General features: G+C 45.6%; 1 protein-coding gene across 1 annotated transcript in view; it reads left to right on the forward strand.

The window, feature by feature from the left end:
• Positions 1–12,478, forward strand: part of L2HGDH (L-2-hydroxyglutarate dehydrogenase) — a gene marked incomplete at its 5' end in the record, with an annotated part of 31,796 nt that extends 19,318 nt beyond the window's left edge. The window contains 4 exons of the mRNA XM_019519877.1: positions 1,292–1,459; positions 2,397–2,554; positions 5,034–5,165; positions 10,005–12,478. Of these exons, the coding sequence (XP_019375422.1) occupies positions 1,292–1,459; positions 2,397–2,554; positions 5,034–5,165; positions 10,005–10,200 (654 nt within the window). The remainder of the gene's footprint in view (positions 1–1,291; positions 1,460–2,396; positions 2,555–5,033; positions 5,166–10,004) is intronic.
• Between the last annotated feature and the right edge of the window lie 1,630 nt (positions 12,479–14,108).

The following is a 14,108-nucleotide window of genomic DNA, read 5'->3' on the forward strand; positions in this document are numbered from 1 at the left end:
CGCGCCGCGCTTCAGGAGGGATGTGGACAGCATGGAGAGGGTCCAGAGGAAGCCACTTGCATGGTCAGGGGGCAGCAGTGCAGACCCTGTGAGGAGAGGCTACAGGACCTGAACCTATTTGGCCTCCACAAGAGAAGGCTGAGGGGGATCTGGTGGCTTGTTACAAACTAGTCAGAGGGGACCAGCAGGCATTGGGGGAGTCCCTGTTCCCCCGAGCACTGCCAGGAGTGACTAGGAATAATGGTCACAAGCTGGCAGAGGGTAAATTCAGACTAGACATCAGGAGGCGCTACGTCACTGTCAGAGTGGCTAGGATCTGGAACCACCTTCCAAGAGAAGTGGTGCAGGCTCCTACCCTGGGGGTCTTTAAGAGGCGGTTGGATGAACACCTTGCTGGGGTCGTTTGACCCCAGTACTCTTTCCTGCCATGGCAGGGGGTCAGGCTCGATGATCTGCTCGGGTCCCTTCTGACCCGACCAACTATGAAACTATAAATAAAAAAAATTGCAGATTTAGAGGGTGAATTTTGTGTGATGAAAAACAAGACAACTCAATCTTTGAAAGCAAAGTAATGACAAATTATTTTTCTCTTGTGTTGAATCAACAATTAAATAGAACTTGCAATATCCATGTTATCAATTTGTGTAGCTTTTTAATTTACTTTGTGGTTCATGGTGTGAAATTCGTTCAGTAGAATGTAGAGACCCTAAATATAATAACATACGGCTTATTTAATCAAAAGCCATAGTTATTCCTTTGATAACCTCCCCAGTTGCAGCTTCTGCCAACAAAAACTTTGCAGAGAGTTAGAGGCTAGAATGGCAGCAGCATTTCTGACAGTTCATCCTGAGATGGGAAAGTGTCACGGGAAAATATGCAATTTGCTAGAATTATTTGCATGTCTGGCCAAAGTGTGGTTGGTCTTTTCCCCTATCAAATAAATATGCTTGTATATAACACAGGGTGCTTGGAGAAGGTATCCCAACACATAGTTGAAGATATATTGATTGCTTTTTGTGTTCTTTAAAGTTGTTTATAGTTTTTTATTCTGTTTAATGTATTCTTTTGTTGTGGAAATGAGCTACAGTGGTACCATCCTCTCTTCCAGGAGTGGGGAACAAGGGAGATAACTGCAAAAACTGTTAACTGCTTCATGCATACACTGCACTTGATCTTTTAAGGCATGATTGCTGATGGTGGCTTGGCTCTATTTTTATGGCTTACAGTTAATCTTTCTTTTCCATCTTCTTCATGTGTTGAATCTGTAGTTGTGGGTTCTGTTTTTTGGCAGGGAGAGGAAGTCTACTGTCAACACATTGTTACCTGCGCAGGACTGTACTCGGATCGCCTGTCTCAGATCAGTGGATGCAGCCCAGAACCTCGCATTGTTCCCTTCCGGGGAGACTACTTGGTGCTGAAGCCAGAAAAATGCTATATGGTGAAAGGAAACATTTATCCAGTACGCAGCTTATTGCACCTGTTTCACTATGTGTTCTGAGGCTGATGGAACTGTGGGGCTTGGAGTAGTTTTTTTTTTAAATAATTAAGTATCATACTTTAAATTAGAATCATAGCAGTCAGCCTTTAATATTGATGTAAAGAGTGTGAATATAGATATTTAAATTGCCTTTCAGCCAGACAAATATTGGCTTTGTGGATTCTTTGCATAAAACTACTACACTGAGTACCAATTCACTGTCTGCATTATAAGAGGAAAATTAAATTCATATGAGCATTTTTCTTTGAAGTGTCAAATATTTGACATAACAACCATGTGACCTTCAGAGAGGTTCTTTTCTCAGTTTACATAGGCAGTCTGAGAGGAGCATTTATCATTCAGCTGTATTTGATGTGGCTTAAATAAAAGATTAGGTGGTTTGGGCTTTCTCCTTTTTTTTTTTCCCAGGCACCCCAGCAGATTCGCTGGGTTGCTTGGAGAGCGGGCCTGGGTCTGGTGGCAGCAGCAGCCGGAAGGAGCCACCACCGGTGGGCTGCCAGGAAGTGAGTCCGACCACGATGCTGCCCCAGCCCCACTGCATGCTTAGGGGCAGCAGGACTGGCTGCACACACAACAACCTGAGCTTCCCCTGCATCTGGGCTGGGTGGAACCAAGGGACCTGCTATGGGCCAGAAAAAATCCCTTGGTAGGCTGGATATGGCCCACAGGCTATATTTTGCTCAGCCCTGATTGGGAATGACTGGTATTTTTATTCCTTTCCTGTGTTCAGTTTACTAACTTTGTTCATCCACAGCATGTTGTAAATGTCTGTCCGTTATATCCTAGAGGGTGAAGATGTCTTCCATCTTCCTGGCAGTTTTTCTGGGGTTGCCCAGTCACGTTGTTTCTCAGATTTTGTTTTGGAGCGGATTGTTCCAATGATTGTTTCCTGCTGCAGGTTCCTGATCCTCGGTTTCCTTTTCTGGGAGTCCATTTTACACCGAGGATGGATGGCAGCGTATGGCTTGGTCCTAATGCAGTGCTGGCCTTCAAGCGAGAAGGCTACAAACTGTTTGACTTCAGCCCAAAAGATTTTGGAGATGCAGTTCTTTACAGGTAATAACTTCACATGAGACTTTGTTTCTGCATGTAATTAATCATCAAAAACAATCATTGAATAATGGAATTGCGGTCAGCATGAAAGCTAGGTAATCTAAAAATACCCCATTGTCGTTTATAGTAGTCTTTTATATGTTGTGAGCCTGGTAAATGGACCTGTGATCCTGTATACTTGGGATTTCTCCAACGTATTTTTTAGTGCCACCTGACATTTTGATTTAAAAAGCTTTTATTATTGGGTATGGACCACCACGTCCATTTGGAGCCATTTCAAAAGAACAGAAGCTGTTGCATCCAGATTGTTACCTGCGATAAACTGGGTACAATACAAATGTAGCAAAACCTCTTCAACTTTAATGCTTGATGAAGCAGTTTGTATCATTCCCAGCTCATCCCCAGTCCTGCAGTCCAGCCATGCAGTCAGGAGCCATGTGGTGCTGGAATGGCCAACAGCTGGCAGGAAAGTGGGGAAATGGCAACTGCAGGTGTGGGGAAGTGGGAGCTGGGTGGGAGCGTGGGGCCTATGCTAGTGTCCCACGAGAAGGGCAGGCCCACATAGGACCCAGGGCAGTGTGGCAGGAGCACTAGTTCTGGCACCAGCTGTGCTGGAGGGGAGAGCAGGGGTCCCACGCTCCTGCTGCCCCGCTCTGGGCCCCGCCGCTGCTGGCCCTGGGACACCGACACAGGCCCTGAGCTCCTACCTGGCTGTCACTGCATGCCCACCTGCTGCCTCTTCCCTTGGCCTGTAGCTGCCATTTCCCCACTTTCCTGACTGCTACTCCAGGTACCAGGGCCAGAAATGGGAGGGAGTGTGTGTGCGTGTGTGTGTGCATGCACACTCATAGGGCAAGTCCCACACGCGCACCCCACCATACACATGCACCCACATCTCCCTTGCACTACCATACACAGACACCCACACCCCACACATCCACCCCGCCACACACACACACACACACACACAGCCCCCCACAAACCTATATCCACCCCCCACAATATACAAGAGTAAGACTTCATTTTAAGCTACTATATACACTAACCTCTATGGGCACTACACAAATGCATGTAAACCAGGACAAAAATATTTTTTGAAATCAAATTAATTAATGTTGTAGATGTTCACTTTTTAGACTATAATTTGATATTTTTCTGGTTCCGAGATGACACAACCCCTTGCTGAAAGGAGTACTTGCTGGGGCAAGGGGAGGGACTTCTGGTGGCAAAGGTCAGAGGTTGGGGGGGCAGGACTTCCGGTCACGAGATGGTGACCATGGTCAGGGTATCTACCAAGGGGCAGGGCTACCCACGTGGCCCTCGACAACTTGCCAAAACTCGGTAAGTAGCCCTCTGCCCAAAATAATTGCCCACCCCTGGAGTAGGGGCAATTTCATCCCTGTTCCAAAAGGCACAGTAAGATTCAGTGGCTGGAAGTTGGAGTCAGTTTTGTAAGATACAATTTCTAAGCTGCATGAGCAAAGGGACAGACTAGGGGAGGCTTCCCATCACTCAGAGCCTCTAGGAAGAAATTGTTTATCTTTGGAAAAAATATATTTAAATATTTTTTTCATCATTCTTTCCCTTTGCATGTGTGTGAAGGTGGGGAGGAGGACAGAGTCCCCCCTTTTCTAACAATAGGATTAGCATATCTCACCTGATCCATTCCCTGCAATTTCATGGGGCTTGAGGATGGGTGGCACTTCGGTCTCTCCTGTTTTCTGCCTCTTGCCCACACTTTAGACAGGGCTGAAATACTTTGCTCTAATCCTGGGCTTGATTTTAAGGTATCTGCATAACCCAGGCTACAAACCCTTGTGTAAAGAGTGAATCTAGATGACCTACTAGTTTCTACTGGCCTTTAAATCTATGAAAGTATGAATGAAGGTGTTCAGTCATTCTCTGTTAGAAGCTCCCCATTTCTGTCCCTCTGTACCAGAGGACTGCCGGATGTGATCCTCTGATGGGGTGACATGGTGAGTGCTGAGCATCTCCATTCGGCCCATCCAAACAATGCTTCCATTGAAATAAATGGTAAGCAAAAGGGTTTATTAGAGCTTTTAGTTCTCCTGTATATTTAGTGGAAGAAGCCTGTTGTGCCTGTGGGATGTCATCCAAAGGGTCAAACATACCTAATTTTCCTGCCTTTTTAAAGATCCAGTGACAAAAGAGGTTTTGCTGTGGGACTTCCATTCTCTCATGAGCACTGCAGGCAGCAGGGAGGCACCTCCCCATCTCAGAATGCAATGTTCTTTTCAGAGTGAAGGAGAAGTCCTTGAGAATAGGTGGTGACTCCTCTGGCCAGAAGAAAGCTCTGTGTGGTCACTAGGTGATGCAGTGGGAGACTGCTTTGCCCCATGCACGTTTTATACCACATGTAGATTGTAATAAGTGGGTCCCACATGTTAATAGAGGTACCGTTCTATACATAGTACACACAGTTTTATTCGATTTACTACAAGTGTCCTTTCTGTCTCTATAGTGGCTTATGGAAACTGGTGAGCAGAAACCTTTCTTCTGGAATGAATGAAATGTATAGAGCATGTTTCCTTAGTGCACAGGTGAAGCAACTACAGAAGTTCATCCCTGAAGTTACCATTAATGATATACTCAGGTACAAACACTTATCAGTAATAACTAACTGTTTCTTAAACTTTATTGCGAAGGCCAATGTCCAACCTTAGTTTACACCCTTCCCTCATTGAAATGGAACATTTCCAAAGAATAGACACACGTTAGTAGCCTTTCTTGAAGGAGGGGCTTGTGTGCACTGGTGCACAGATAGATTTAATGAATACCTAAGCCCAGCATCTTTCTCCTTTCTCCTACATACATTTAGGCACGGCTTACCCATCAGAAAGAATTGTTGAGTGCACTTTAACATTCTCATAGCCAAACTTGTAATCTGAAAGTCATTGGAGGGAGCTCGACTAGGAGTTGCTGTTAATATTAGTGAGGAGCAAATCAATGCAGAGGGCAGAAAACCATAAAATGGGAGTCAGCTTAGAGAATGGCTAGCGTATCCTTCACAACCTGGCTAAGGGCTAGGAGACAGGGACGTAGGCTCCAAATATGAAGGAGTGTAGAATGAAGTGGAAAGGAGTCTGGCATAATAACAAGTAATAAAGTAGCAGCGTAAAGGGCTAGAGTAGGAAGCCGCTACTCTGTCCAACAGGGTATTTGGGCCTGAGGTTTCCTTTTCAAGACTATAGCTTCTCTTGCAGAAAGAGGAAAAACAAGCAGCATAGTGTAACATAACACGAAACCGAACAGGCAGTCCTCTGCCTAGTTACATAGGTGGGGGTGGAAGCATCTCTCCTTCTTTTCCTGGCAAAGAGGCACAGAGTTTTCTGCCTTCCCAAAGACCTGGCTTGGCCTCAGGTTCATGGTTTTCCCTCCATACTTTCTCCTCAGCATCCTAACAAGGTAAGTACAGAGCATTATGCCCTGATTCCTGGAAATCTGGTAGGACCTCTGCGTCCTAGATGAGTGAGAGTAAAGAGATGAAGGTGAGAAGGGCAGATTTAAATGCAAATGGAGGGATAAGTTTCCTAATAGTGAGCTCTGTTGGGTTGTGAAATAAGAGAAGTAGCTCTGCATCTTGGGAAATCTAAAACTAAACTGGGCAACACCCCAGGAAACATCTTACCCTCCCTACTGGGAAAGAATTAGCAATAGCATTGAGTTTGAAGGAGAAGCAAGATATGGGCTGGAAAATACATGGGCTTAGGACTCTAGCAAGAGCTGTCCAACTGGTGGCCTGTGGGCTGCATGTAGTTGCAGGGGGTTAATGTGTGGCCCCTACACTCCTGTCCAGCCACCACTCCCCCCTCTCCCCCGTAGCTCTGGCTGCAACAGCAGTTGCAGTCTCTGGACTCCCTCTTCCTCCTCTGGCTGCTGTTTCCTGCCTCTGCCCCACAGGGTGGGGCAGTGCCATGAGTGGCATGGGGAACTGAGGGTGAGTCTGGGGGCACATGGTAGGGGGAGCACGTATGTGGGGTGGGGAAACAGGGCTCTGCTAGGGCGGGGGATTGTGTCTGCACAATGCAGCAGCCAGGGAGTGCTCTGTGCGGTTGTGGGGGGAGTGTCTGTGAGGGTGCATGTTGCATTTGGGGAATCACGCTTGCATGTCTGCACATTGCTGCTAGGGGGGGCGTGGCATGGATTGTGTTCACATGCCCATGTTATGCAGCAGGGAGTGAGGTGCCTGGTACAGTCAGGGGTTGGGGTTTGTGTGCATGGGCCAGTGGCCTTGTGGCCAAAACCAGCTCATAAGTTTTTATGTGGGGGGGGGGGGGGGGGCACACTTCCATACCACTGCCTCCCCCAGTGCTGCTGGGTTCTGCTGCAAGCCAGGCTGCTGCCATCGGTGCAGGAATCTAGGGGGACAAATGCTCTGCCATGCCTCCCCAGCACGTTGCCAATGCCCGTGGCTCTACTGCTTCAGCCCCTGTCGTGCATGGCCCCTGCTGGTGCACCCCCCCAAGGTGTGTGGCCCCCTGGGGAATTATAGGTTGGAAAGTCCTGTTCTATGGCATGAAAGATGGGAGGGAGGGAGGGAATTTCCTCTTTGGGGCTTCTGGCTACTTGTTTTTGGTAAAGCAGCATGATTGCTTCTTGCCTGACACAAAGAAAGCAGTGACATTCTGGCTTTCCAGTAACGAGGCCGAATACCAGAGAGAACAAATGCATTTGTGTCTGTATGGGAAGGGTAAGCAAAAATCAATTCTTAGACTGGTTTGCAGTCCATAAGCTGCTATAGCTACTTTTTGCCACGAGGGTTTTTGAGTTTATTCTGACCAGTCCAAAACCCCTGTTTTACTGGTCTAATATATTTCAGCCATATAAAACCACATCTCTGTCTACATGTCCTCCATGTACTACGCTTGAGAAGTTTTCAACTGTATTTACTGCACGAATGTCATCACTTCTGGGCGCGAGTTTTTTGAACCACCAATACTCATATGTCCCTATTATATATTTTTAAATTTTAATTTGCCATTCCTGCAGCTTTTGTCCCTTTCCATCAGATCGTCATCATAAAAATATTAATGCTTCTAGAAGCCCATGTACAAACTAGCCTTATGCAAATTTACAGTCGACTTTCCACATAGGCGTCTGTGCGGCGTACAGGGCATGGATGGTCCAGTAGTTAGGATACTAGCCAGCGACTTGGGAGAACTGCTTCAGTTCCCAGCTCAGCCTGTGAGACCCTGCCCAAGCCCACGTGGGAAAACGTACTAGCATAACTTTTTACCGTATAGTTTATCCTGCTTTAGTTACACTGTCTAGTTGCCTCTGTGGATGCTTTTATCTAGAGTAAGTGACCCCTCTCCTCCCCCCTTCTCCCTCAGAGCTGTAGCACTGTAATTATAACTAGTAATTATATTTGTGATAGAGCAATGTCATCATTAATGTCCAAGCCAGCAAACAAGTATCTTGCTGGGTCTGTACTAAGTGCAAGCAGTATTACAGGAAGTGCGGCTGCAAGGAAATGCACTAATTGAACATGGTGTTCCTGTGTCGCAGAGAATAAATCAAGCTTTGCTTCCATAAAGGCAGAGCTGCAAAACATATTTTCTGGTTGCATATCATGGCATTCCATGGGATGACCGTCATGTTGCAAATCATGATTGCTACTGAAGATTACTTGCACTATACCACTGTATGTAGTGTAAACCCTGATGGTGGTTTGTGAGCTATATCCGCCAGCCTCATTGGCAACTGTGAACACTGGAAACCCAGGTTCCCTCTAAGCTGCATGCCTGTGCAGCCACGCACAATAAAAAAATCTTGCCACACATTAACCTTTTAATGCCACGCACCTGCCCGGAGAGGAGCTGGGCTGTGGTTTCCTGGAAACCTGAAGCGTGGCAGAGGCACCAGGGCCAATGTGGGACACTTGTCAGTGGTAAGTTACTGCTGGCTGCACTCCACTCCTCACCATGCCAGCATCCCCGCGGGGAGGGAGAGTGGCACGGGGCAGGCAGCGACTTCTCCCCGAGGCGGGATAGGAGCTGGGGCAGAGCCAGGCACTGCGCGGGCTCCACCGGCTCCAGGGAACTGCTCTGCTCCCCAGCCCCTTTGGGTGAGCTTCACTGCAAGCCCCAACACCATGTGCCTCCTCGCTGCCTGGTTAGCCCAGCGGGGGACGCACATGGCACCATGCTGCTTTAAAAGGCTGCATCGAGGCACAGGGGCCACGTGCCAGCTGCTTGTGAGCTGCTTCACATTATATTGTTCTGCATACAGATGGGTTTGTGGCAACAGACTGTCCTGTCAGTGCAGCTATTTGACAGCATCAGTCCACATGGTGAAAATTTACTGTGTAGATGTAATTTAAAGTGGAAAAAGTCAGCTTCTTTCTTTACAAGGATATATAATTGTATTCAGTGTTTGATGATTTTTTTAATATTAGACTGTTATATAGATATTTGTAATCAAGACACTGAAGAATGAGAAAATGAAGTACATTTTAATATATATATATTCTCTCTCTCTCACACACACACACACACACACACACACACACACACACACACACACACACACGTGTGTATAAACCTTGAAATATAAAAATGTTAATTTTTATATATAGTTTAATATATAATACACGTGTGTGTGTGTGTGTGTGTAGTTTAGTATTTCAAGACTCTTTTCTCCCAAATAATTCAGTTTTGTAGTATTTCCAAGAGTGCATATTTCAAGGTTTTTAAATAATTGGGTGAGCATAGTGGCAGCAGAATCAATTGTTTAATTTCTGCAGGTTTAACACTCGGGTGTATGACATTCAAGAACTCTGTGTGAAAAAAATGAGACCAAAATCCTGTTTTATCTTACAGTTGGTAAGATAACTTATCAACTGTAGTTGATAGGTTGGTGTCTCCTCCCCCCCTCCCGGCGCACTGAAATGGGGAGGCAGGACCGAAGCGGCATGCTCACGGACTGAAGCAGCGCACTCACAGATCGCTACACCTTAGAGGGAGCATTGCTGGAAACCATGTGGCTGGTTATGGCATGAATGTTTTTTATTGTCCATGCTGAATGATTCATCCAGACTGCAGAGAGATAAAGTATCAGAGTCTGGATTTAGATGTAGAAGACGGGGGTGTCTGGTTTCTAGCTGTAGTTTTAAAACCACACCTCTCCCTCAGATTTAGAAAGAAGTAGACTGGTTCTGTTCCACTTCCTTGTTTCTGTGTGCTGCTGCAAGTACAAGCCTCTACAGTTCCCCTGTCTTACGTTAAAGGGAACATGCAAACTTGACATACAGAATGGACATGCATGTTTTATAGTTGATTATGTTACTAATTCCTAAAAGCTCATTCACTTTTAAGTATCCTGAAAGGGGTTGCCAATAGTAAGCAGATCCTCTATTATAGCTTGCACTAGTGTATTAGATAGTATTGACGGTTCTTTTTTGTTGTCAATTTTAATTCTTCCAATTTTTCAGGGGTCCATCTGGAGTAAGAGCCCAGGCCTTGGACAGTGAGGGAAATCTAGTAGATGACTTTGTCTTTGACGGAGGCACCGGAGATATTGGAAGCAGAATTCTTCATGTCAGGAATGCGCCTTCCCCTGCTGCTACCTCTTCTCTTGCCATTGCAAAGATGATTGCAAAGGAAGTAGAGGAAAGGTTTGGACTGTGATGCAGCTGACAAGCTCGGCATTCTGTGCATCCCTCTCTTGTGTTTAGCATCATGTTAGCGCTGAACAAGTTCTGCAGTTTGTAATAACAGAGATAATTTGGAGCCGTCATTGTTTGGTAGATAAACACTGGCGCATAGGTTGTACAATGCAAAAGCAGCATTTTGATTGTTTGCTTCCATAAGCCCATGACTTCTCAACTCTCCTACTAGAGAGGTGATATCCAATAAAAACTTGGGGAATGGAAGCTTCCTCTGAAGGCTCCAAAACACCGTTTGAGTATGAGGGACAAAAACTTGTTAGTGTCTGGCTGGAAGGAAGGAGACAACTGCTTTGAAGGGTAGATACAATGATGCCCCCACAAAGTCTGCATCTCTGGGCAGGGTGCTAGGCAGTAACTCTATTCTTCAGTCACAGGGAGGCAGCAGGAGTGAGCAGGGAGAGCGACTGCTGAATGTGCTGCCCAGCTTTTTTTTTTTTTTTTTTCTTTTTTCCATGCTTTCTGCCCTGACCAGGGCTTCTCCACTCTGTGCCACTGCAGTACGGTGGTCCTTTGAAGTACCATGGGTAGGGAGAAGCTCTATTGGTTTCTAAAGGGGTCTGTGGAACCGACTCATTTACAAAAGGAGGGAGCATCAGTTGAGCACCTGTTATGAAATGTAAAAGTGAAAGAAAGTAGCATTTTGTCATAGCAACATCAGGAAAGATGCACAAGCCCTGACAAGTTTTATTTGATTTTTCTTTACCGTTTCTACCCAGATGTATGTATTGCACATAGCAATATTGCAAGTCCACAGCTGGTCTCAACAAGCTGTGGTTATACGTGGAGATTAAGACAAAGTAAATGCTTTGATAAAAGCCACTTCCCATAAAACTAGAATTTGGGGCTCATCACTGATCAGCAGCTACTTCATTTTTTGAAGACGAATCATGCAAAATGAGCATATTTGATACTGGGTGTCAAGCACTGCCGTGAACATCTACTTGTAGAAACAAACGTGGAAGTGAGGGAAGTTAGAAACCCTGCCTTTTGAATGGAGTCGTGGTGCGCTCTGCCTTCACTTGGAGTTGGAATAGCAACGAATCATGGTCATTTACCACTTCCCCTCCTGCCACATGACTGGGGTCTTTGCGAGGACTGTTAGGGGGTTTTGAGACTGTCACTTGGGAACTTTATGTTCCCTCTTATACTTGTTGCTTCAAACACTCCGAAGTGTTCTCAGAAGTGTGCCTGGAAGTGAAACTTCTGTGGCATCCAGAAATTGGTCTTTAAAATAGAGGGCTTTAAAACAAGCTCTGAAGTAACTCAGCCATGAGTGCCTTGGTATGTTCAGCATAATTACTACAAAACAGACAATTGTGGAGCCCCAGGGGCATGGTGCTATAAGTGCGCTTTTAAAGCAGAGGTTCATGGGATGTTGGGAAATGTAGATAATTAAAGGGAGTTAGCTACTTGGCAATTTGGCACATTCAGGCTTTTTTAAAAGATTACCTATACTTCTGTGAGATAAGTACATGTGCTTGCATTAGCACAGGAGTTCAGTTAAAAATACTAAACAGCGTCTACATCTGTTATATAAAATAACATAGGATTTGGCAGTCCCGTTTGCTAAAGAAATGTCTCTGTTTCTCTTTCCGGATGAAAAGTACTTTCCCAGGAAAATATTTGCGAACTCTCAGCGAGTGTAAAAGGGCAAGTCACAAACTCAAGTAAATAGCTTCTTGGAGAGAAATCCCTGTCCATGCCATATTTTAAGCCGAATAAAAAGTTAGAATGGGATCGCCTACTCAAATACTAAATGCAGTAGTATGGTGGTACAAAAGTGCCATACCAACATAATTAAAATAGTTCCTTCCCGCAACTGTAAATGCTACCAGAAGATTGCAAAAGCAGCTGACTCCCACATGAGGTGTGGCCCTAACATGTATTAACAGAATAAAGAACACTAAAAGGTAAACCAGTCATGCAGTATGGTGAACCTTAAAGCAGCAAGTTTAACTGTACAGCTGCTGGGTCTTGAAAGCATCTTGGTCTAATTAACTTTGGGGAGGTGTCTGTTTTCGGCTACCATTCATTCGATGCTTTTTCATTTTTAATCTTTCATCAAATTCTGTAAAATATTGTTTCTAAAGAGATGTAAACATTTTTTTAAAAGGAAACCTAATTTTGTAACTTATTGTCGGGGGATGTTAATGCACAGACTAAGTTTTGAGACGTTTGAAAAATTATCAATATTTTTATTTTAAAACTAAAATGTCTAATCCAGGTGCATCACTTCAGATACCTTGGCCTTCTTGATTATGGTAACAACTACTACATTTTTAGGACGTTTTTCCCATTGAATCCAAGATCCACATATTCCTCCTGCAATTCAAGAGGGTTTCCACTGATATATTGATTTTTGGGCAGTTTATGGTTCTGCAGACACTCGATATGGTAATAGCACTATTTGCTTTAAAGGTAGAATTTTTTTCCTTCCCTGCCTTGTTATCTTGTGCAGGAAAAATGATTACCCAGCTCCAAGAGTGGTGTCTTTTAGGGTGCTGAGGATCAGATGAACTCTGTTTTCTCCCCGAATTAGCATTTTAAGTCTGTTTTGCAGTGAAAGTAGATGGATGAGAGGGGGTTATATCAGAATGCTCCTTCTCCCCATGCAGAGAGAATCTGTTTGCAAATATAGCAATGAAGCTTGTCCTTTAAATGTGATAGAAATAACTCTATATGAATAAAGTTTGCAAGCTTGAGATGCAGGACTTGGTGCAATCACAGGAAATGTTCAGCTGTGTTTGGCTTACACCAAGGATCCTCAGCCAGGCTGCCAAGGTGCCTTGATCTCCTTTCAAGGGTGTCAGGGTGTGCCACGCAATGTTAGCACTGGTACAGGGGCAAATGTGATTCGCAAAGTAAACCCAGAGATTTCAAACGGCAATCCAGGGGGTTACGACCATCCTGCCCTGCTGCCGGCTTTCGGAGTTCTTTGCAGCAGAAGAATTACTCTAGTGGTTTTTAGTCGTCAAAAAACCCTCAGTGCAAGCCAAGAGCTGGCAGTGTTGGAGCGGGGAGGGGGGCTAGAGCCCTTGAGGGCTGCCCCCAGTCAGTTTGTGAGCCACAGGCATACGCTAGTGTTAGACTGTCCGTGGTGGCTAATTTGAGCTTGTCTGTGTTGCCTGAGAGTCAGGGGGATTTGCATCTCCCAAAGTGTGTGTGGGGGGGCGGGTGAGAGAGAGAAAGACACGCACACAGCTTAGTAAAGACTGTGCTATACATACACACGTACACATGCACATACATATATACCCACACACATTTACACACATCTGCATACACATATAATTAGATATTTTTGCAGTTTCCTAGTTGGTCTAATAAAAGGTATCAGTTTGGAACCAGGAGTTATAGCTTTTTGGATTACACATACATACACATGTACACCTGCACACACAAGTATACCCACACAGATACCCACATGTGTACACATAGGTGTGTATACACATGCACACACACATCTATACACCTACATGTATAAACATATATACACATATGTATACACACGCACAAATGTATACCCACATCTATACACACACACACACACACACACATATACAGATACCCACACACATATGCACGTACACGCATACACGCTTACCCACACACATCTATACACCTACACGTATACCCCCATACCCCCCCACAACTACACACACGTAAACACACGCGAGTCCCTGCCGGGCGGGAGGCTGGGGGGACCCGGCGGCGCTAGGACCGGCGGGCGGAGCCGTACGCGGCCGGGCGACCCAGGGCGGTGTGCTTGCGCATGCGCGGGCGGGGCAGGGCGCTGAGGAGGCGGGAGTGGGTCAGGAGGCGGCTGCTCAGCTCCGCTCCGCTCCGCTCCCCGCGCCGGATGCGAGC

This window comes from Gavialis gangeticus, unplaced genomic scaffold, assembly GCF_001723915.1.
Source record: "Gavialis gangeticus isolate Ggan-Ray unplaced genomic scaffold, GavGan_comp1, whole genome shotgun sequence".
In the NCBI taxonomy this organism is placed as follows: Eukaryota; Metazoa; Chordata; order Crocodylia; family Gavialidae; genus Gavialis; species Gavialis gangeticus.